Source organism: Coprinopsis cinerea (genome assembly GCF_000182895.1).
Source record: "Coprinopsis cinerea okayama7#130 chromosome 5 map unlocalized cont3.5, whole genome shotgun sequence".
Taxonomy (NCBI): domain Eukaryota; kingdom Fungi; phylum Basidiomycota; class Agaricomycetes; order Agaricales; family Psathyrellaceae; genus Coprinopsis; species Coprinopsis cinerea.
The window spans coordinates 3,189,810-3,211,232 of NW_003307540.1; the positions used below are offsets into that span (position 1 = coordinate 3,189,810).

Below are 21,423 nucleotides of genomic sequence, written 5' to 3' on the forward strand. Positions count from 1 at the left end.
TACAGCGTCTCCGGAGAAACCCGCCGAAATGAGGCACGTCCGAGTCTTTGAAGGAAATGGTCCCTGAGCGGTGGAGCGAATTCAAGCGCGGAGTGACCGTGTCTGTTGTGGGCTCACTCTCAGGGACCATGGGAGATCAAGCTTTCAAGTGTCAAGGAGCTGGGAAGGAAGCGAGCTTTAAATTAGCGCCCGACAGTTGGAATCGAAGCTGGAGGATCTTGAAAAGGGCGTGGATTAGTCAGCTTGCCTTAACCGCATGAGGGCGGGAGGATTGCCTTTTTCAGTGTACAAGGGCGTCGGTGTCTGTTGATGCGCTCAGTGCCCCGACATATCCATCCGCGACAATCAAGGGGGATTTTCCTGTGTTTTCGTGAAATTCTAAGTACAAATTCTGAAGGTCCATACATTGAGGCGTCTATATACATAACATGGATAAAGGAGTGTTATACTTTCCGTATGGGAAATATCTGAAGTTGGACATCATCGATATGGGACCGCGAAACCTCCACTGATCGCTGGATTTCGATTGGTGTTCGAATCGTTGGGCCAGATGAGAGCTGTCTATGGCTGGGGCCCGCACCAGGGTTGACTTCTTCCGCAAATGGCTTGTAGTATGCGTCCCGCAGGTTGAGAATGAGTCGACTTCCGAGGATGGGAGAGGTGAGCGCCATGAGAGTCATCAACACCGCAACCGACGGATACTGGAAAGATATTCGGGACAGCATTAGACTTTGTGGGAACGTGGAGAGAGGGTGGGCGAGTTCATACCGGTAGCACTGAGCGCCAAGCGAGTAGCGCGAAAATCGATACGCTCAGGCCCCTGGGAGGTGTGAAATTGGAACTCGCACGGTCAGTATCATAATGGAGCGGATGAGTGGCGGGAAGTGGGAGTGGGAACTTCGGAGAATGGGTTGGAGCGTACTTACAGGAATGGGAAAAAGATGCTGTCTCGAAGGAGGATCCGAACAAGGCTTCCTTCGGCTAGTTTTGTTCTGCGGAAGTACCTGATACCTTCCATGAGTGCTAGAGTGAACGCGACGACGTCGAATGCGATGATGAAGACCAGGTAGGCCCAGTACCATTCCAGGAATGGCTTAGCAAAGCCCGGGACGCATACCGACATACCCCTAACGAAAGGGAATACTAGAATGGCGGTGTCACCATAAGCTCTGGCAGTGAAGAATCGACAGATCGTACATACCTGCGTTTTCGCTTTTGTCGAGGGCGATGATTGTCGAGGATGTTGTCACCTGGCCCAGGAAGGTGCACACGAGCAAGATCAGAACCGGCTTCGAGCGGCGATACATGCACCAAATTCTGTGTATGATGATTGCTGTGGGGACGCGTTAGGTCGCTCACTCGAGTGAAGGTGGGATGCCATGCTCACCTTGCATGGACCAAAGGCCGACCATGCTGACCCAACTCTGAACCAACGTAGCTGATAGACCTATCCAAGGGTTAGACCTATACTAGGATGGCATAACGACAGTCGAGGATGACTTACATCTAATGAAATAATGGAAAGTAATTTCTCGTCCTCAATATCATAGCATGTTCATCCAAGTAAAGAGAGTACGCACGCCTATTAAAATGGAAGGTTAGCCGGGGTTTCAATTGCGATTGGATACACATACCTTTTGAAATGCCTCCCCTCTTAGCCACAGTTGGTCTATCGGTCAGTGAGCAACGCGAACCTTGGTGCCACAGGGGGAAAGGACTGACACCAGACTCCATGACTGGATGTTCATGATGAGTTCGTCGTGCATCAAATGAGGGTTGTATTACACGCACATAAATAGGGCGTCTCCGGAATATCGATTCTAAAACGCGTTAGGTGAGGACGAAGGATCAAGTGGTTGGACTTCAGACCCGTTACTCACAAGAAGGTAAAGGATCTGAACAGTCGAGAACTTCTTTTTCTGAGGATGAGGGAGGTAAGAATACAGGTACTCTTCGGGCGAGTGTCGGTTGACGGGCGTACCCAAATTAATTCGATCTATCGGAAAGTGGAGCGTCAGTTATGAGCTCAGGAACGAGAGGCGCTTGTACGTACCTCGAGATCCAGTGTTGAAACTGCGTTTTCCCTCTTGGTTAGCGCGCTGTGGAGCATCAAATGAAGAAGCACCGACCATGGTCATAAAGAGCTACTGTGGTTGCCGCGACTTTGCAAAAGGTCAACCAAGTTTAACATAACCACTGAACAGGTAACTTACTTTGCCAGTAGTGCAAGTTTTGGGTGATGATGTTGTTCAGAATCGGGTCAGAGGGAGGAAGGGCACCCATGACTGCTCTTTGCACCGGTCACCGTCGCTCTAGAGGGTAAAGCGGATGCGACAGAAAGACGCATAAAACCAGCGACTGTGGAGGGTGAGCGGTAAATAAGATATGACTGTGGGGAACCCTTACGAGAGTATATGTATCTTTTGCCATTGCGCTGGTCTTCTCGCGCTCACGGTGTACACACACGGCTACCTAGAACAGAAATTCAAAACGGAAGCAGTTTCTGGCTGGACTTCACCACTCTATCGTAACTTACGGTTTATGTTCAGCTTTTAGGGCTATTGATTCCGGAAGATTCGGCACGAGGTGATTTAGGGGCCTTTGCGCTGATCGAGTACAGAGAGGAACGCCCCTCGAAGCGGTATTGGTCGTTCAGCGTAGCCGTAAATGGTCCGTAAATGGTTCAAAAACGCCGGACATGTGGGCTCTGGCTGTCCCGACTCGGCCGACCTCCTCTTTGAAGAGTAGCACTTACACATGGATACTAGGGAGCAACAAGACAGCAGCGAATTAGGCTTAGGTCGTATCAATGGTAGTTATCGCAACATAAGACGCTCTAACGTCCAAAGAAATGCTCTATAAACAGCTATATAGACTGAACGACCAGCGCCCGAAGAGTGGCATCCTCTGTGGGAGCGGAACTCTCCGGTGGTACGTAGGCCGAGGATTTAAGTAAGTACAATCAGAAATTCGACTCGAAACCTAAATATCTTAACGGAACATATGTCTCCCCATAATGTGCACAATCTCATTACCCTGAAGTGAAACTGAGGAAGCTGATTACGAGCCTTTCTTCTGGGTCCTCGCTTCGGTGCTCCTGTACAATGTTGAGATAAGTATCAGACAGGGAGACCGTGCCACATCAATACGAAGCGAGATACCTCCTCTCCATGTTTCCACCATTCCACCCATTCCTGGTAATGGTAGCTTGTTCCGGGTTCCAAGGTACGGGCGCTTATGTACAAAAGCACCGAAAGCTGACACCCACCATTTGATGTCTGTGCCAGTTTACGCGGTGCCATGGGTGAGATTTTGTCACTACAGCCTGAGTGCATGCAGAGAAGGATAAGGAGCTGAGATATCGTACTCGATAGGAATTTTTACGTTGTGTAACAAGAGTACCAGGACGGACGGGTCCCTTTCCCGACCTGGGCGGTGGAAGCTCGGTTTGCATTCCCGGTGGCTGATCGTGGAGTCATTTTGATGCGCCTGAAGGGTCGGGGGTCGGGTTCCCGCGCCCTCGGTCCCGACCTGGTGACTAGCGGCCGCACGGCGAACCTGTGCCGCGTCGCGATGGACACTCATATAAGAACCGCGTCAATGCTGGCAGCCGCGTCCACCACAGTCCACTTCAACCATGGCCGACGAGCTCGCTGAAATTAACGGTATTGCGCCCAATGTTATTCTTGAAGAGGGCGAAGAAAAAGAAGTCGGTTCATCGTCGAGGTTCGTTGTTAGTTTTCATGATGGAAAGAGTCAAATTGAACTGAAGGAACGGTGGCAGCAAATCCGTGTATAAAGTGAAAAGAACAGCCGACCATTACCATTGGTGAGCTCAGTTTGCTGTACATTGTCGGATTTGACGCTGAACGCGTGCCTTTTCCAGTTCCTGTCCAGTGAGTTTGAGGGATTCGGGCCATGGTGGGTGGGTGTGACTGACGCGTAATTTGCAACGCGCAGGCTTGGAGAAACCAGGTATGCGGTCACGAACGCATCAATTTAGGCGCTCTAACGAACTGTTGCCGACAGAAAGGTCAACCCGTGAATGCACGAACGTGCAAACACCTGAAGTCCCTGCTTGGGGATGACTACGAGGCCGCTAGACTGGAATTGAAGGGCGGCAGCAGCCCTCCAGTCAAAACTTCGAAGGCGAAGCCTGCTCCAAAGGCAAAAACTGCAGCGAAACGGAAGAAGCCTGCGGATGAAGACGAGGAGGGCGAAGAGGAAGAAGAAAAGCCGGCAAAGCGAGGTCGCAAAGCACCAGCGTCCGGTTCCAAGTCGAAACCAGCGTCGAAAGCGAAGCCATCTTCTAGGCGTGGAAAGCCTGTGGACGAGGATGAGCAGGATGACGACGAAGAGGAAGAGGAGGAAGAGAGACCCGCCAAGAGAGCAAGGAAGGCTCCTACCTCGAAGGTATCCTCCAAGCCACCTTCTAAGACGACCAAGGTCGAGCCAGAGGAGGCCAATGACGACGATGTTATGGTCGTTGATTCAAACGAGGGTGCGTATTCTCGAGCCACCTGGAAAACTCGAAGATGTAACTAATGGCGACCCCATTTCGAAGAATTGGCTGAAATTGATGGTATTAAACCCAAGGTCATCCTAGCCGATGGCGAGGTGAAAGAAGTCAAGTCAGCCACGAGGTCTGTTCTCAGAAGCCCTCTCGTTGCCATTCACTAACCTTTTCACCTGTAGCAAATCCGTGTACAAAGTGAAAAGGAGCTTTGATCACTTCCATTGGTAAGGGACACTAGTATTCTCGTCGAACTCTGAGATACGCTAACCTCGCTTCCCGTGTTGCAGTTCATGTCCAGTATGTTCAGTGCTTGACTTTCGTCATCTGAACTTCCAACTCACGTCGCTTCCAGGCCTGGCGGAATCAGAAAGGTGCTCAGGTTAACGCTCGTACCTGCAAGCATCTCCAGTCGCTTCTGGGCGAGGAATACGAGGCCGCTCGTTTACAGCTCAAGGGAGGACAGAAGTCTTCCGCGAGCAAGCCACCTTCCAAGAAGCCCGCGAGCAAGCGCTCTGTGAAGGCAGACAGCGAGGCCGAAAAACCGGCCAGTAAAACAAAACAAGCGCCCGCTTCTAAGGGTAGTGCACGAGTCAAGAAAGAACTGGAAGAAGTTAAAGAGGAGGACAAAGAGGCCGAAGGTGATGGCGACGAGGAGATGGCTTCCGTGAACGACGAGAACGAGGCCCCTGACGGAGATGGTGAGCATTTCGCTCCCGTTGGACAAAGGCAGAGCTGACTCAGGTTAGACGAGCTGGCTGTCATTAATGGTATCAAGCCCAAGGTTTACCTCAAGGACGGGGAACAGACTGAAGTCAAGTCAGCTTCGAGGTTTGTCGTCCCGAACCGTGTCTCCAAACTGTCTTTCTGAAATCCCTGTGCATAGCAATTCGATGTACAAGGTCAAGCGAACTTGGGATCATTACTACTGGTGAGCGATGCAGCTGCGTCGATACTGACATCGAGCTAATCGATTTACCATTTGCAGTTCTTGCCCGGTATGCCTTTTTCAATCATACAGTGATGATCCTCTACTCACAGCGATACTCTCGGCGATCCTAGGCCTGGCGCAATCAGGTCAGTCCTCCATCTATTTACATAGGAGCTTGGCTGACATCCCATCGTTCCAGGGTGGCTGCCCCGTTAACGCTCGCACTTGCAAGCATCTTCAAGGTCTTCTAGGAGCGGACTACGAAGCCGCGCGTCTCAAGTGGAAGAACCCAGACGGCCCCGCTCCCAGGACCGCTGCCGCGAAGGGTAAAGGCAAGGGGAAGAGTGATGCGCCCTCCTCTTCCACCAAGTCCGTACCGGATCTCTTGCTGGCTAACAAATGGGATTTTGAAACCGGCATTGACCCGACTGGATGGTGGATCTCCGAAAAGTTGGATGGTGTGCGGTAAGTTCTCTGTTCCAGATATAGCCGCTCTCTGCTTTCCCGTCTGCTTCGTAAGTGCTGATAGCGTTTTGATTAGCGCCTTTTGGGATGGAAAGCAGTTCTTTAGTCGGCTTGGGAATCCCTTCACACCACCTAAATGGTTCCTGGAAAGTGCGTTGATTCTGCGTTGAGTGTGGTACTGACAGTCACTGATAACCTTTCTGCGTGTAGCGCTGCCTAAAGATGTCAAACTGGACGGTGAACTCTTCGGTGGCCGACAGCAATTCCAATCAACCGTATCAGTCGTTAAAACTGTCAACTCACCGCACTGGAAAGGCATCAGTTTCCAGGTAGGCCCGCTGCATAACATAACAAGTGTATCTGATGAATTCTGATCATGATGGGCTGTGTGTACGGCAAATGGGAACAGGTTTTCGACATCCCTTCGAAGGCATCGGATCCGTTCGAGAAGAGGCTTGAGACGCTGGACGCCCTCTTCGGCGAGGGCGGGTCGCACAAGTGCTCGCATGTGTCTATCGTCGAGCATGTGCTTGCCAAAAGTCGGGATCACGTCCTTGAGAAATTGAAGGAGATTGAAGAGTTGGGCGGCGAAGGTCTCATGTTACGAAAACCCCAGTCGTAAGCCCAAAGTCTTTTCTTCTATCATCTCCGCCGGCTGATTCTGTCATCCCATAATCAGTAAGTACGAAGGCTCCCGTTCCAACACCCTCTTAAAAGTGAAGGTCTGTATACACGATGTTTCTCGCGTGTCGACCACGAGTAAATTCTAAAGAATGTTCTCTCAGACTTTTTATGATGCCGAAGCTGTCGTTACTGGCTACGAACCAGGCAAAGGGCGAAATGCAGGTGTCACGGGAGCCCTGAAGTGTAAAATGGCTTCAGGGAAGGTGGGTTATGGGTTGCTCCTGCCCACGACGACGTTCTAACTCAACTCTCCTCGGACAGACCTTCAACGTTGGTACGGGATTGAGCGACAAACAGCGCAAAAACCCTCCCAAGATAGGCTCAATCATTGTTTACCGCTTCCAAGAGTTGACGAGGGATAAAGTTCCTCGGTGAGCGTCTCCGCCGTTCTGTGTGCATGGATAGCCACTGACTTGTGTTGTGTGTATTTCACAGGTTCCCAAGTTTTATCGGTGAAGCGGCTGACAAGACTGAACCCAAGGATGCGGACATTCCTCCCAGCAGGATTGCTGGAGCATCCGGTGCGGATGCGTGATGGTATGAGATGATATCCTCTCTATATTTATAGCGTCGTTGGACGCATCTTGTTTTCGTTTTGCTGTCCCTTTCTCTTTGGTATCTACGGTGTCCGTCTTGAACGAGTCTTCATCACACCCTGCGGTGACTGATCGTCATTCTGACTTGATCCCGAATACATTGCATTCCTGCGTCTGTCATTTGCTACGCGTAATCGACGTGAATTTGCACTAGTCCTCCGGTTTCGTCGTGTGCCGTTCAGCGCTCAACACTGACATTTTGACGCCCAGGCCCAAGGGACGGTCTGGACTCCCCTTTTTTCGCAAAATGCCGCTCACATTGACGCAATGCCCCGTTTGCTGCCGCGTTCCCCTCCTCAAATGGCAAATCCTCCGAGGCATGTGGCCGCCGCAGCGAAATGCCATCAGCGCCTCATGACCGGGGATGTCCCTCTCAATTCAATCATGATGCCCTCATTGCCCTGTCTTCTTTTCCGCAACAAACGGCACGAAAGGCAAGCGCTCCCCAGGGGCGCTGAAGAGGGCCCTTCTCGCCACATCACAACTTGCCCACACTTGTCCAACACACAAACGCACTTGACAGAGGTGAGATAAGCAACCCAGTCTCTGTGCTTCGACGGCAACACAACAAACGAACCCCCAACAAACCTGTTTACATACACAACAGTTTCAAGTTCACGCTGCCGCTTGCTGCTATTCCTGTTCCATACAATTGTTGGGTGATGGGATGGGCGTATGGGCGGTGCTAAGGCTTCGATCCCATTGCGTTTGTAGGTCCTTGCGCCCGTCTTGCTACCCTTCTGCCCTTTCCCGCTTCCCTCCACATGCCCCTTCCTCGTCGTCCCGGCGGTCGTCCCCATCGTCCTGTTCTTGGCTCCACCTGCGCACTCGGCTTCTTCGTCAATCTCTTCGCCTGGCTTCAAGTCCTCGGCTCGGTGGTAGTGGGAGCTCATGGGAGAGCAGTGAATTGGACGATTCCGCACAATTATCCGACTATCGCGTATGTCCCGCTGGGCGGATGGGCTACGTTGGAGGCTGGGTTTGGAGGGGTGACATATAAATCTACGAATGCAGAGTTTGCAAGAGCCAGAGTTATATTTCGAGGTAAGTTCGCCTCCCCGACTTTTTCTTCTCTTTTTTATGGGCGCTTTTAATGCGGATATGAGCTCAAGCCCAGATATGATGCTTATCCTTTCATATCTACCCCGAATCCGTTCATTGACGATGTTCTATAACAGGTCAAACACTATACTACGAGTCACCGCTGTTCTTCTACGAAGCGCACGTTGTGATCGACATCGATGATACAACCAGCACTGAGCTCAATCTCACGCAGCCTGACAGCGCAACCTCCGGCCTGCCTCCTGATACGCCACCAATTTCGAAGGCGACGTTCCTCGTCGCGGAGAGCTTGGATCCCAGAAAGGACCATACAATCACCCTTCGTAGACCGGATAGACCGGTGGCGAATATCACTATGGGTACTTTTATGTGAGCTCTCGTCTCGCCTTTTTGTCGGTCTTACCCATTCTCACCGTGTTTCACCCCCCTCCCCGACCAAAATGCCCACATTGCATCGCCGTTTCACCCATCCCCATGAATTCCCGTTCCACATCGGCCTTTTGGTTTGACACGCACAACCCAGCTACACAACCGACGACAGGCCAGCTCGCGAACCAAACCCTGAATCAGGCCGCAGCGATAACCGAAAGCTCGTGATCCCACTTGCACTCGTAGGGTCCATCCTCTTCGCGCTCATCGTCTTCGTACTCCTGTTGTGGGCGGTCAAGTTCCCGCAGTACTGCTGTGCGCCGGCGCGGAGGGTGATTTGGAAGTTGACACCGTCGAATAGGGACCACGAGTTGGGCGGTGTTAGGGGGACGGATTATCGCGTTAGCTCCAGTGGAGGCAGGAGGAAAAGCTTTGGAGGGTTCGGCGGTAACGGAGGCGCTGGCGGAGGAGGGAGAGGAATAACAATGCCGAGATGGCTGAAATCGATCCCCAATCCTATCAAGTGGTTCTCGACACCCCCGATTCAAGACCATGCCCCGAATAGGAGATTCACCAATTACGACTCGAGTAACCATGATGCACAACGAGCGAGGAACTTCGAGATGGGCTCTACAGGGGGTGATGGGAAGAGGTCGGGACCTGGGTCTGCCAACGCGAGTGTGGTGCTTCACGACAACGGGCAAGGGAGGGACTCGAGAGCGGGAGTGGGAGTGGGCAGTTACGGCAATAATGGTGGAGCCGACCCCAGGGCCTCAGTTGCAAGCCCTGTCCTACAAGCGAGACAATTGGCGATCGACCTTCCCTACCTCCAGTATCTCGACTCACTAGCATCTCCACCTGGCGAAGGAGACCCTCGAAGAGATAATCCTACCATGAGTCCGCCTTTGAGCACCCGGCACCTCGCGGAACTGAACCACCAGAATTCGACGTCGACGTCTCTCCGCTCGGATTTGCTCAAGAACTTTCAGGCGGCTGGTACTGGGAGTGGAAAGGGGAGCAGGAGTGGTGGTGGGAAGAGTAGAGAGGGTGGGGGACAGAGTCGGGAGGGTGGGGAGAACGCCAGCGAAGGTGGAAAGAGCAGCGTCAGACCACATGCCTTCGGTCGTACACCTACTACCTCTATGCAGGTGACGGTCACCTCCGGCGTCGACAGGGAAGAAGACACTCTCGTGGGCGATACGAGTTCGATCATCAAGAAGCTGGAGGAGGCGGCTGCCAAGGGATTTACGTCGGATAACGGTGGTCCAAGGATGTTTGGAGACGGTATGGTAGCGTCACAGCCAGCACCAGTGAAGACGCTCCAGTCGGGTCCTTTGATGTCGGCGAGCAACAAGTTTAAAATCTTGCAGAGGAAGCCGCTGCCGCAGCATCCTGATGCGACTGGGCCAACAACGGTTATGGGACCAAGGGAGAACACGTCGGCAAGGCACGGGCAGTCGCATACAAGGCTACCTGACTCACAGGGCTCGATGGGTCATTCGAGCTCGGAGTATGGGCCTTTAGGGTCGGATTCTGGGCATGGGCACTCGACACAACCTACCACCCTGACTTCACAATCAACGAGCCCTGGTACGGGCGTCCGACCTCTCCCTGTCCTTGCGCCCAAGCCTTCGACTCCAACCCGGATGCACAGTGTGTCAATGGAGAAGATGCAGCAGGAGGCTGTGGCTGAACTCCAGCGGCAACATCAGCAACTTGAGCAGCAACAGTATTCCCCTCCATTTGGGAATGCGCGGACGAGGAAGGAATCATTAGGTGCTGGGAGTGTAGCGAGTGGAAGCGGCAACCATCGAGGGGCTCCGAGCAGTTATGGAATGCCAGCGGCGGACTCGTGGGGTCTGGGCGAAGGCCATGGACGACACCGGCACATCTCGATGGCGCCTTCAACTACGTCCAGCATCACACTCGCGCCTCCCCCGAATGAGACGATGCCGAGTACCTGGAAGGGCAAGGGTGTGGACTACGGAGATGGAGATGGGGAGTATGTCCCGCTCGTTCCTGGGCTACCGAGACCTGGAGCTGGGACGGGGAGAAGGCCGCTGCCACAGGTTCCGCCAATACCAAGCTCTGGTGAATCGAAGTCGCCGCAGTTGCCTACTCCACCACCGACAGCTACTGGTCCTCGACCGCCCTTACCTCCACCTCCACCCCCACAGGCACAGGCACAACTACAATCCCACCCGCCACCGCCACCGGAGGACGACATGAACGACGACTCGATGTACACCGATTACGAAGGGACGTGGCCGCCTTCGCCTTCAACACTGCAGCATTACTTGAACCAAAGCGAGAATTCAGCGATCATGAATACCATCCTTGGTGTTTCTAATTCGTCGAGTTCGGGTAATGCAGCTGCTAGAGGCTCGTCGTTAGCTTCAAAACCCTCCGTACGGACTGTCAATTCCAGCAGTACCAACACCCACCACACGTACCCCTCGACATCCTCGACATCCTCCGCCTATCTACAGCACACGTTCGAGCCAGTAGACGACTTTGGGAGACCGATTAAACCGCCATCTGCAAGTTCAAACCCGAGAGCGGCCACGGGGAAGAAACCCTCTTATGACCCAGTTTGGAGGCCGGATGGGTTTGGACCGAGGACGGCGGGTGGGAGTGATGACGGTATCGCGCGGTACACCACAGGTAGCTCGAGTGGTAATACGACAGGGAGCTCGAAGAACCGGTCGGCGCCGCATAAGAGGGTGGAACACCTCAAAGGTGCGACTGGGATGCGGTCGTTACCTCGTGTTGACGGGCATGGATATACAAAGGTGGAGTCGTAGGAGGTTGATTGGACACTTGTTTTCGTTCGCTTTGTGTATTAGATTGGGTTTAATGTAGGTTGTATTCTAATTCCACTGTTTGTTTTATGTAACGATGTCGCATTGGCCCGATTTTGAAGCCTGCAAACACAACTCGCAACTCGGCCGTGCTGAAGGTTTTCGTGATCATAGCGCAAAATAATTTCGTTCTTGCGAGTAGTACATACACTACAGATTGTGACGCAAAAAAAAAATATAGTGGGTGAACATTACTTCAACTCCCTCTCATCGCGTTCAACTTTGCGTGGTCAAATTTTCTCTCGCCCTTCTCGTGTTCTGACGATGCACCGGCAGGGAGAGGTAGTGGTTGAACATTACAGTACCAGTCCCCCTTGACACCGTTGTCTTCGAAAGGCCCTCCAACCTTCGCTGGATCTTTCAGCGTGACGGAATTGAGAGATTCCATCGAAACATCGAAGTCGAAATAATTCATTGGAGTAAGCATGAAACTGCGGGAAAGACGGTTTCCGTGAGCACAATGGCAATCTCGTCCTGACCAAGCCAGGGAGTACAGCTTACATACCTGGAGGATGCGACATTCGTTTTCGTATTGGGGGAGTCCTCGGCGTGGGGCTTTTGGTGAAACAATACCACTTCAACATCCGCGAACATTGCAGAGCCAAGGATGGCACCTACCAGGTGATGGGCGCCTAAGTTGATCCACAGAACCAAGTCTTCTTGCTCAATGCTTTCCCCGTCGAAGAACTTGTCAAAGTCGACAGGAGGTGCTCCAGGTAGTTGGCCGTTCCATATGCTGCTGGATGAAGGTTCAGTCTCTTTCCTCTTAGTGACGGCAATGTTATGTTTCGCCCAGTTGGCGTTCTTCTCGAGAAGCTTGGAACCAACGACGTTCTACAACAAGCCTGAATAAGAGAAAAGCTTTGTAGAAACATGTGAAGGGAGCGTACAAGGCGAGTGGGGGATTGGCCAGGTCGGATAGCGTATCCTCGAGGGTTGCCCCACGCGTTCAGGGCGTCCTTGTTGACAATAGCGTAATTTCCAAGCCCATTGGGAGGATAGTCCGATCTGGAATCGTCTTCCACCTCGACGTACTCTCTTATGATCTTTCCCTGCATCATGGTGTTCCCCCAGTCCTCGTCCATCCAAGGCAGCTCCACCTCCTCCTGTCCCACAGTCGTCTTGAGCAGGGAATTGGCCGTTCCAGCTACGTCGAAGTCGACTCTGGATGAAACAGATTGAATGAATTGCGTCAGTAGCTGATATTGTGGTAGAATTTAAAACTCGTACTTGAAGTTGATTACGTGGTCATGGAGGCTGCCCACTGTGAGGACAGAGTAAGTAGCGACTAGATATCTTGATAGACAGTCCTTACTTGTGGTGTCGTGAAGCCTGGTTCCATACGAGTCTTGCTCAGAGGTCCAATAGGTGCCTTGAAGGTATCCTGACGCAGATACCTTGACCTCGATCGTCCCATCGAGATAGAAAATATAGTCTGACTAGTATATATGAAGTCAGACAATTGGTTTCCTTCCTTGCAGCGGATACTCCGCTCACCACTGAAGAAAGAAGAGATTTTGTTCTTGAGAAAGTAGGTGGGATGAGGTGATGTTACCGCTTACCATAGTCGTAGCTGTGGTGCAAGAGATTAGCCATCTGTGGGTGTGGATCGTCCTAATTAACACAGCTATATGGCACTCACTTCCCAACTGTCGGTATTGAACGAAGCACGAGTACATATGAGTTTACCGCGCCGGACTCCCCTTCGACAGGCCCGATATGCGTCGTCAAGGGTATAGAGAGATCGTGTTCGAAGACACAGATCGCCCTTTCGATATGCACGTTTCCTGTCGCAACGTACGTATCCATCGGAAGGTACACCGCTCCTCGAGGGCAATCGTAGCCCGGTATAAGCTCCCGGGACCGAGCACCCATACTAAAATGACGATCGAGCCAAGCTGTTCGGGATTGGAACGGGTCTCCACCACCTGTAGACGTGGGACGTTAGTAACAGGGGCTCAATGCGACCCTTTAGAGTGAGCTAAAGGAAACTCACTGTAATGTCCGACTGCTTCTTGAGGGGACAGCTGAGAGTCATCATCGTCAGTCCTGAACGATGCACCAAAGTGCATATGACATACCTCGTAAATAAGTCTCTCGCCTTTGAACCCAATATCCCAAAGGCTGAGACCCATGTCCCTGCTAAACCCCAGATACATGCTCCATCCCATCCAAGTGACGTATCGCGTAGCAGGGTCAACGCGGAACCGAGGCCCTGCAAACGATACTTGTGTTGGTCCAGGAAGGTGATCAAGATCCCTCGGTTCTCCCTGACGCTGCCGGCTTGACCACAGGCGAGATTCCCTCGTTCCTTCAGGGGGAGGGTGTCGAATGAAGGTTCCGTTCCTCCATGCCTCGAGGAAAGACTCGACAGATGGGAAGAATTGATCGTGATAAACGACCTTCAAAGAGAACGATTCAGCAAAGCTTCGTGGAAATGCCTGGAGAACGTACCTTGACGACTTGCCACTGTGAAGTGTCTGTTCCGGACATATCGAAATATGTGTAGAAGTTGATTGGGTGAAGGAAGGAGCCAGGGACATCCCAACGCCATGTGTACCAGGCCTTCCTCCAAGAACCATCGTAACTCTTGGGACCGCTGGGTCCCACAAGGAGTGTATCGTTCGAATCGCCCAGAAGCTCTCCGCCAAAGAGATCCTGTAAGAATGTTGGTCAGAACATGCGAATTCGGCCCTCCGAGTCCTGCGCCTGAAGAGGTTTCTCACCTTGACCGCTTCAGCCAATGGAGCGGCAGCTTTGATAAAATAGTCTCGCTCCTCCGCCATCTCCAAGTCCACCAACGCGCGGGCGTTAAAGGGAACCTCATAGTTATGATAAATCTCCGTCAGCGGCCTAATCTCCGTCGCTTCAGAAATGGGCAGCGGCCCAACGAGGAAGTTCCCGACAGTCGGGTTCGGGGCCGCGCCTTGGTTGATGGCGACGTGAGCAAATCGGGAAGGAGGATGCACCGTTTGGGGATCGTCCAAATAGGCAAGAACTGCGTCTTTAGGAGGGATGTAGAGCTGGATATCGAAGATGACGTTGTCCGATGGTGTCGAGCGGGTTGCTTCGGTCAGGTTTAGACCGCGTTCTTCGGCCCGAAGCCATGTCCCGACGTCGCTCGCCTCTTGAGGAGTGAAGGGTGCCCAGACGTTGACTGGCGCTGGAAGGTCTGGTAGTAGAGCCTGTTGCGTTGACGGGCAGTGGCCGATACCATGAGGTATGCTGTTACGAGAAGAAAGGAATAAACTGGAATCATCAATCTCCTCCGAGGACTCGGAAGAGGATGAGTCCTTGTCTTTAGACTGGAAGTAAAACCAAGCCAGCACTACGATGAGAGAGGTCACGATGGCCAGACTGGCCATCTTCAAGCCTGTGCGAAGAAACCCTTTGAGCCCCCTTTGGTACCGGTGATAGAATGCTGCATTGTCCTGAGCGAGGGTAGAGCCTTCCTCCTTCCATGGCCTAGGCAGGGGGAGAGGAGGCTGAGCGCTCTCCACGGCTGGTTGGTGGCTCAGCAAAGCCATTTGGGAAAGCGGATGGTATGGGAGGTCACGATCGATTCTGGGGAGCGTTGGAAGAGAAGGGAGAACAATGGGGAAGTTTAGACGGGATTGAGGAATGGAGAAGCACAAATAGCTTCTCTTATAACCTGTTCTTAGTAGCCTATAGCATACCACGTAAACCGCTGTTCCGCCACACAATCAACCACTGCTTGTCTTTCAGCTTTGCGTTTAAAGACGACGTCGATGGCGTCACCTTTGTACTTCAAACCTTCAGCAGTCGTCGAGCCGCCACATCAACCCAGGTAAGAACGACCTCAGGAGGGTTAAGTCGTATGTACTGCGCACGTCGAACTTTGTCAGGAAGTTAGTTTGTAGGATATCAGAGTGGCAGACGTAAAAGCATACAACTATCTTCTTTGGCCTGCGGAAGGCCATACTGTGCCAAGAGAGTAGATATGCTGCCACAAGAGAATGAAAGCGTATATATATATAGGTATCTTCAATAAAGCATAGATGTGACACGGAAACAAGAAAAACAAATACATACATTAGATATTCAGATATAAGAAGCGATACAGAAAAATCCACCCTTGTTCGACTCTTCGACCTCCTCAACACACTTTAAGCGGTCAAACACAGCCCTGCCTGTCGCTAAATTCCAGTCCTGATACGCAGCGGGTGAAGGACAGAGCGGATCTTGTCATACGCCGCACCTATCATCGCCTTGTCGTACCCTCCACCTCTCCCATCTTCACCCGGCACACCCGGCACACCACCGCCACTCTCCTCTCGGTCTCCAAACACCGGTCTCTCAGCGTCATACCTAAACGGAGTAGGAGGTCTCGGCACACAATGGAAATCCTGCTTCACACCATAGTCATGGAAATCAAACGCTTCACCCGGGTCAGTGCTACCCGGCTTGGGCGGATGGAGGATGATCGCGTTCATCGATTCCATGCTTGGATCAGAGTCGAAGTAGTTGTACGGCGTTAGCATGAATCTGTGCGAATATGAAGTTGGCATGTCAGATGGCGTATAACTGGATGGAAAGATGATGACAGCACACCTACCCAGAAGTCGCGATGTTAGTCTTGGTATTCGGCGAATCCTCAGCGTGGGGCTACAAAACCGCGTTTGAAGTGGTCAGTCTCACCGACTCTTCCTCTAATCCACACCTTCACATCCAAAGCCTGCAACTCACCAAATGATGCGTCCCAACATTAACCCAAACCACCAAATCCTCCTGATCCAAACTCTCCCCATCAAAGAACCTGTCAAAATCCACAACAGGCGCACCGGAGAGGTGTAAATTCCACATGCAGCTGGAGGAAGGCTCAGTCTCCTTCCTACGCGTCACAGCTAGATTGTATTTCGCCCAATTGGCGTTGTTCTCGAGGCGTTTGGAGCCAACGACCGTCTGTCGGGTGTCGGGTGTCGGGTGTCGGGCGGCGGGCGACGGACGTGGGGAGTGACAGTGGACAGTGGACGGTGGACGCGAAGTTGACGGGCGAGTGACGGTGTAAATTGGAGGGGATTCAGATGGGATAGCGAGAGTGGTTGTCGTCGATGGATGATTGCGCGTTGAAAATTGGGATGAGAACGGGCACCATACGTAAACCAGTTAGTCACTGCCCTCACTCAACACTCAAAACCAAAACCAAAAAAGAAAACCCACATTCCTAATAGGCGAAAGCCCAGGCTGAATCGCATACCCCCTCGGGTTCCCCCACTTGTTCAATCGATCCTTATTGACGATGGCATACATCCCCTGGAAGTTCTTCGCATACTGCACGCGGGAATCGTCCTCCGTAGCCACATACTCCCGTGTGACGCGTTGCTGGACGACGGTGTTGCCCCAGTCGTCGTCTGCCCAGGGTAAGGTCACCTCTTCCTGCGCCATCGTGGTTTTGAGGAGGGAGTTGGAGGTTCCTGCGATATCTAGATCGACTCTGTGGAGATGGCTTGAGCGTGGCTAGAAGGTAATGAGGAGGAGGCTAGTAGCGTACTTGAAATTGATAACGTGGTCGTGCATGTTGCCCACTAGCGAAGTGAAGATCGCTTGGTCATCATCCCATCCAGAAGAGAATCCCGAATGGACTGCTACGTACTGCTGAACTTGCTCAGGTTGTACCCATAATCCCTCTGCTTCTCCGTCCAGTATCCACCTTGGAGGTAGCCCGAAGCAGCCACTTTGACTTCGATCGTCCCATCGAGGTGGAAAATGTAGTCGAACTGCCAATGCATGCATGATTAATCTTTCGTTCCAAAGCACTCTGGTACGCACCACTAGTAAATCATCCAAAACCGCCAGTCAAAGCGAAGCGTCAGCACTACTATACCAACAAACTCGACTGTTCTGCACCCACGATAATCATAACTACAAACAAGAAAATCAAGCATAAATCATCAGCTCCCAAGCCCAACAGCACGGCTATAACCAAAGGAGAAACAGACGTTCCACTCACTTCCCAACAGTACTAACACTCCTCACAACCAACACATACCCCTTCACAGCGCCCATCTCGCCCTCCACATCTCCCACATGCCTCGTAATCGGCTTCCCCGTGTCCATCTCGAACACACATATCGCTCTGTCGCGGCGAATATGCCCACCTGTAACATAAAAAGACGATGTAAGAAGGACACCAACACACGTCACGGTAGATAACCAAAGGTGGCATTTCAGGCAAATGTGCACGGAGGGCCCGAAAAAGACAAAAAAAAAAAAAAAAAAAAAAACAAAAAAAAAACAAAAAAGAAAGAAAGAAACGCACCCATAGCAGCGTGAAAAGTCTCAGCAGGCAAAAACAAAGCTTCGTGCGGACAATCATAGTGGGGTATGAGGTTGCGCACGAGGATGCCCATGCCAAAGTACCGGTCTAGCCATGCTGTGGAGGATTGGATCGGGTCGGCGCCGGCTGCGGGGTTCAGAGGGTACGTTAGTTAGGCGTATCGGTGTAGGAAGGAGGGAGAGAACGGAGGAGAAGGGACGTGGTTACTGACCATATTGAGCAATCGCTTCCTGCGGCGCCAACTACATGACAAAACCATCCATCAGTACCAATCCCCCAATTACCCAAAAACACGAGAGAACCATAATAATAATAAAAGAAAGAAACCCACCTGATAAAACACCCTCTCCCCTCTAAACCGCCCATCCCACAAACTCATTCCCATATCCCGATCAAAACCCAAATACACACCCCACCCCATCCAACTGACGTACTGCAGCTCCCGATCCACGCGGAATCGTGGCCCAGCGAAGGAGACCGCGCGCGGGCCTGGGAGGTGGTCCAGGTCCCTAGGCTCGCCAGTACGCTTTCTCGACGTCCACTCGAGTTGGCGTTTCACTTCGTTTTCCTTTTGCCTAGGGATGATAGGCGGAGGATGCCGCACGAGTGAACCATTGCGATACGCCTCGAGGAACGACTCGGTGGACGGGAAGATTTGGTTGTGGTAGACGATCTGGTGGTGGGGGAGTTTTATTAGTCACGGAGCCGAATGCAGAATCGAAGAAAATGGTTAAACGCATGAAGCTTGAGCTCACCCTTAGAATCTTCCATAGCGAAGGATCCGTACCCGACATCTCCACATAATTGTAAAAGTTGATAGGCACGAGGAAGGAGCCTGCAACGTTGTACCTCCACGTTACCCATGCCCTCCTGAACGAGCCGTCGTAGCTCCACGGACCGCCGGGTCCAGCTGTGAGGGTATCGTTCTCTCCATCCCAGACCCCACCAAAGAGATCCTAATTGCCCAAAGAGAAACATCACAAGAAAAACATGTCAGCAATACGTTTTACCGGAATTGGAGAAGTCTGGAAATGAAGGCGGAGAAAAACTGACCTTCATAGCGTCCCGAATAGGCTCCACAACACCCTCAATAAACCTAAACGCCTCCACCAAATCTTCCAACCCACGCGCGTTGTACGGGATGACAGGCCGATGGTAGATCTCCTCCAACGGCTTCACATCGACCTCTGTCCACCCACCGACGCGTCCAGATCCACGACTGCGACTCCCATTGCCAACACGCAGAGGCAAAGGACCCACAACATAATCCCTAACGCACGGCACCCGCTCTCCCCCATGGTGAATCGTAACCCTCGCGTACTTCCTCGGCCGCTCGACGTTCTCCGGGTCATCGAGGTACGCAAGCGCCTCCTCCTTGGGCGGGTAGAACGTCTCGATATTGTATACCGCATTATCCGAGATCGCCGCTTGACTAGCCTTTGTCAGGTTGAGATTGAGACCGAGGTGTGGGGGGTTCGACTCGAGCCACGCTTGGATGTCGGCAGTTTCGTGTTGCTGGAGGTATGCCCAGGGGTTGTAAGGAGCGGGCGGTGAAGCGGGCTTGGGTCCGTCGTGCGCCGGGCATTCTTCCAACTTTCCTGTCGTGGAAGCAGGGAACAGAACGGAGGGGGTGGCAGTGGACGGTGTACCGATGATGGATCCATAGCGATAGTGCGAAAGGCCCAGCGAGACCAGGGCAAATGTGGCAACGCCTGCTATGACGACTTTGAGCCACCAATGTGACTTGCGTTCCCGTTCTCGTGCAGTGTTAATCTTCTCTGCTACAGGAGATGACTTTAGAAGCGGCGTTATCAAGGGGACAGACATGTTCTCTCTGTAGGAGAGAAAGGCTGTCAGTGAGAAGGTCAAAAGCAGTGATAAGACGGGGCTCACCTGGAACTACATAAATATCCTCTCGGAGCCCGCAGCTTCTTATCATGGAGTACATGGAATTGGGGCACATTGTGAGTTCCATGACTCTTCTGTGACGAATATGGTTAACGGCATTGGAACACGAAGTAGGGTGAAAGGGGGTTTGACAGGCACGGCGGACATCGAAGCACTCCCTCGAAGACGAGGTACCACGCACTCATCCTAATTCGCCGTCGGCGATGCAAGCAAAAGGAAGAGAACATTGTAAAGGCACATATCAGCTGGACATGTTTCTGCTCCGTTTCTGGACCTCAGGGGTAACGCTGCAACGGGAGAAGCTATGCGCATCCATACTATATCCAAAACGAGGCGGTGACAATCCTTCGATGTCTTACATACTCAGTCACTGTCAATAGCAAATACGTTAGCACACAGTTGACGAAAAAGTGGAGGAGATTCTCATGCACCTTGCACCGCTCCCCATTCACCACCGAAAGCTTCTTAATGTCATGATCATAGGATTCACAGCGAATCATCGAGAGCCAAGAATCAAAAAAGGGAAGCAAAAAGGGTATTCATTGTAGCTGGGAAGGGTAAGTACGCAACATGGACGCGCAGGCTAATCATACCTCCCCCGCCTTCGAGGTGGCGAGCGCGAGCGCGAACGGGACCTCGACCGGGACCGCGAACGTCCACCACCGCCTCCTCGCCCACCTCTGGCTCCCCACCCACCGCCACTCCTGGGAGGAGGAGAGTCGTGTCGCCTGGGCGGCGGCACGCGGCGGTCATAATCAGCATCCCTGTCTCTATCCCTATCCCGTCCTCCCCGTCCTCCGCGGCCCCTCCCACCAAACAAAGGCGCATTCGACTCTCCCCTCCAATGCCCACCCCCACCCCGGCCCGCCGGAGGCCCCGAAGACTGCGATGGCCCCGACCGCCAACCGGGCGGCCCTCCTCCTCCTCCTCCAATCGCATTCGCCCCACTCCCCTTGATCGACAACTCCGTCGGTACATTCGCGCCTTTCGGCAAAATAACAGACACCATAATATAATCACCCGGGACGAACCGCAAATCATCCAGTGTGCGTTCCTCGCGCTCGCGTGGGACAGGGTGCTCGGAATCCCTGTTCGCTGCTGCGCCCCCGCCGCCCTCTTCGTCCTCGAGCAGCAGCCGCGGGGCGGTGACACCATGGGACCCGGGTTCGCCGAGGATGTCGCGCGAGTAGACCATGCCGAGGTCTTTTTGGGTGAAGCGACCTTTGCTGGCAGAGTCTGCGTAGACGGCTTTGAAACTGAATCGTGCCAGGGGATGTTTGAATTCCGCTACATGCGGGGAGGTATTCCGGAGCGTCGTTAGGATTTCTTTCAGTGTTGCGTCGCGCCTAGTCATCGTTTAGCAGTTCCTTCAAAAGATGAACGTATTCTATAGACGCACCAGGTGAAGATTTGGTGTTCGTCAGTCGTTGGAAGCGTCCCATCCTCGAACAGCGTCAACCGATGAAATCCGCCGATTTTCACAAATGTCCTGATCAGAAACGGTGCCGTCTACAAACTATAAGTTTCACAGCTCATAAAGATACTGCTCCAGGGCCCATACCTTGTCACGAGCAACCACAACCTTTCCAGCGCCTGGCTCACTGTCGACGTCCATGGTAGAGTTGAGATCGCTTAGGTAATCCGTCGGTCGCCGCCCAAATTCCCTCGAGCGTTTGGCCCAACAGTTCGCGGGTTCGATTCTCAACCGTGCTACTTTCTTTTGAAATCCATAGGGT

General features: G+C 52.6%; 5 protein-coding genes across 5 annotated transcripts; 2 read left to right on the forward strand and 3 right to left on the reverse strand.

Moving 5' to 3' along the window:
• Window positions 1-443: 443 nt before the first annotated feature.
• On the reverse strand, window positions 444-2,283 carry CC1G_07932 (hypothetical protein; the record flags this gene model as incomplete). Its single annotated transcript, XM_001839165.2, has 12 exons — window positions 444-701; window positions 769-820; window positions 927-1,127; window positions 1,202-1,317; window positions 1,388-1,447; window positions 1,635-1,669; window positions 1,723-1,736; window positions 1,792-1,820; window positions 1,881-1,996; window positions 2,054-2,099; window positions 2,149-2,162; window positions 2,214-2,283. The coding sequence occupies 12 exons, from the start codon at window positions 2,281-2,283 to the stop codon at window positions 444-446; spliced, it is 1,011 nt and encodes a 336-aa protein (XP_001839217.2).
• A 1,354-nt stretch (window positions 2,284-3,637) lies between these two features.
• Window positions 3,638-7,128, forward strand: CC1G_07933 (DNA ligase; the record flags this gene model as incomplete). The annotated part of the gene is made up of 16 exons (XM_001839166.2): window positions 3,638-3,733; window positions 4,030-4,501; window positions 4,565-4,643; window positions 4,696-4,740; window positions 4,804-4,813; window positions 4,869-5,214; window positions 5,263-5,344; window positions 5,400-5,444; window positions 5,616-5,909; window positions 5,974-6,059; window positions 6,120-6,238; window positions 6,319-6,527; window positions 6,589-6,631; window positions 6,695-6,796; window positions 6,855-6,964; window positions 7,029-7,128. 16 exons carry the CDS (start codon window positions 3,638-3,640, stop codon window positions 7,126-7,128), a joined length of 2,238 nt encoding a protein of 745 aa, XP_001839218.2.
• Window positions 7,129-7,953: 825 nt separating this feature from the next.
• CC1G_07934 (hypothetical protein) lies at window positions 7,954-11,424 on the forward strand (the record flags this gene model as incomplete). Its single annotated transcript, XM_001839167.1, has 3 exons — window positions 7,954-8,233; window positions 8,368-8,620; window positions 8,775-11,424. The coding sequence occupies 3 exons, from the start codon at window positions 7,954-7,956 to the stop codon at window positions 11,422-11,424; spliced, it is 3,183 nt and encodes a 1,060-aa protein (XP_001839219.1).
• A 253-nt stretch (window positions 11,425-11,677) lies between these two features.
• CC1G_07935 (copper amine oxidase) lies at window positions 11,678-15,008 on the reverse strand (the record flags this gene model as incomplete). The annotated part of the gene is made up of 8 exons (XM_001839168.2): window positions 11,678-11,912; window positions 11,987-12,315; window positions 12,372-12,645; window positions 13,124-13,409; window positions 13,478-13,508; window positions 13,563-13,883; window positions 13,936-14,139; window positions 14,208-15,008. 8 exons carry the CDS (start codon window positions 15,006-15,008, stop codon window positions 11,678-11,680), a joined length of 2,481 nt encoding a protein of 826 aa, XP_001839220.2.
• A 630-nt stretch (window positions 15,009-15,638) lies between these two features.
• Window positions 15,639-21,302, reverse strand: CC1G_07936 (lysyl oxidase; the record flags this gene model as incomplete). The annotated part of the gene is made up of 19 exons (XM_001839169.2): window positions 15,639-15,987; window positions 16,058-16,107; window positions 16,189-16,404; window positions 16,663-16,936; window positions 16,994-17,027; window positions 17,096-17,219; window positions 17,272-17,273; window positions 17,354-17,364; window positions 17,453-17,600; window positions 17,762-17,905; window positions 17,991-18,021; window positions 18,111-18,132; window positions 18,214-18,452; window positions 18,535-18,735; window positions 18,833-19,613; window positions 19,673-19,678; window positions 20,281-21,033; window positions 21,087-21,196; window positions 21,249-21,302. The coding sequence occupies 19 exons, from the start codon at window positions 21,300-21,302 to the stop codon at window positions 15,639-15,641; spliced, it is 3,549 nt and encodes a 1,182-aa protein (XP_001839221.2).
• Between the last annotated feature and the right edge of the window lie 121 nt (window positions 21,303-21,423).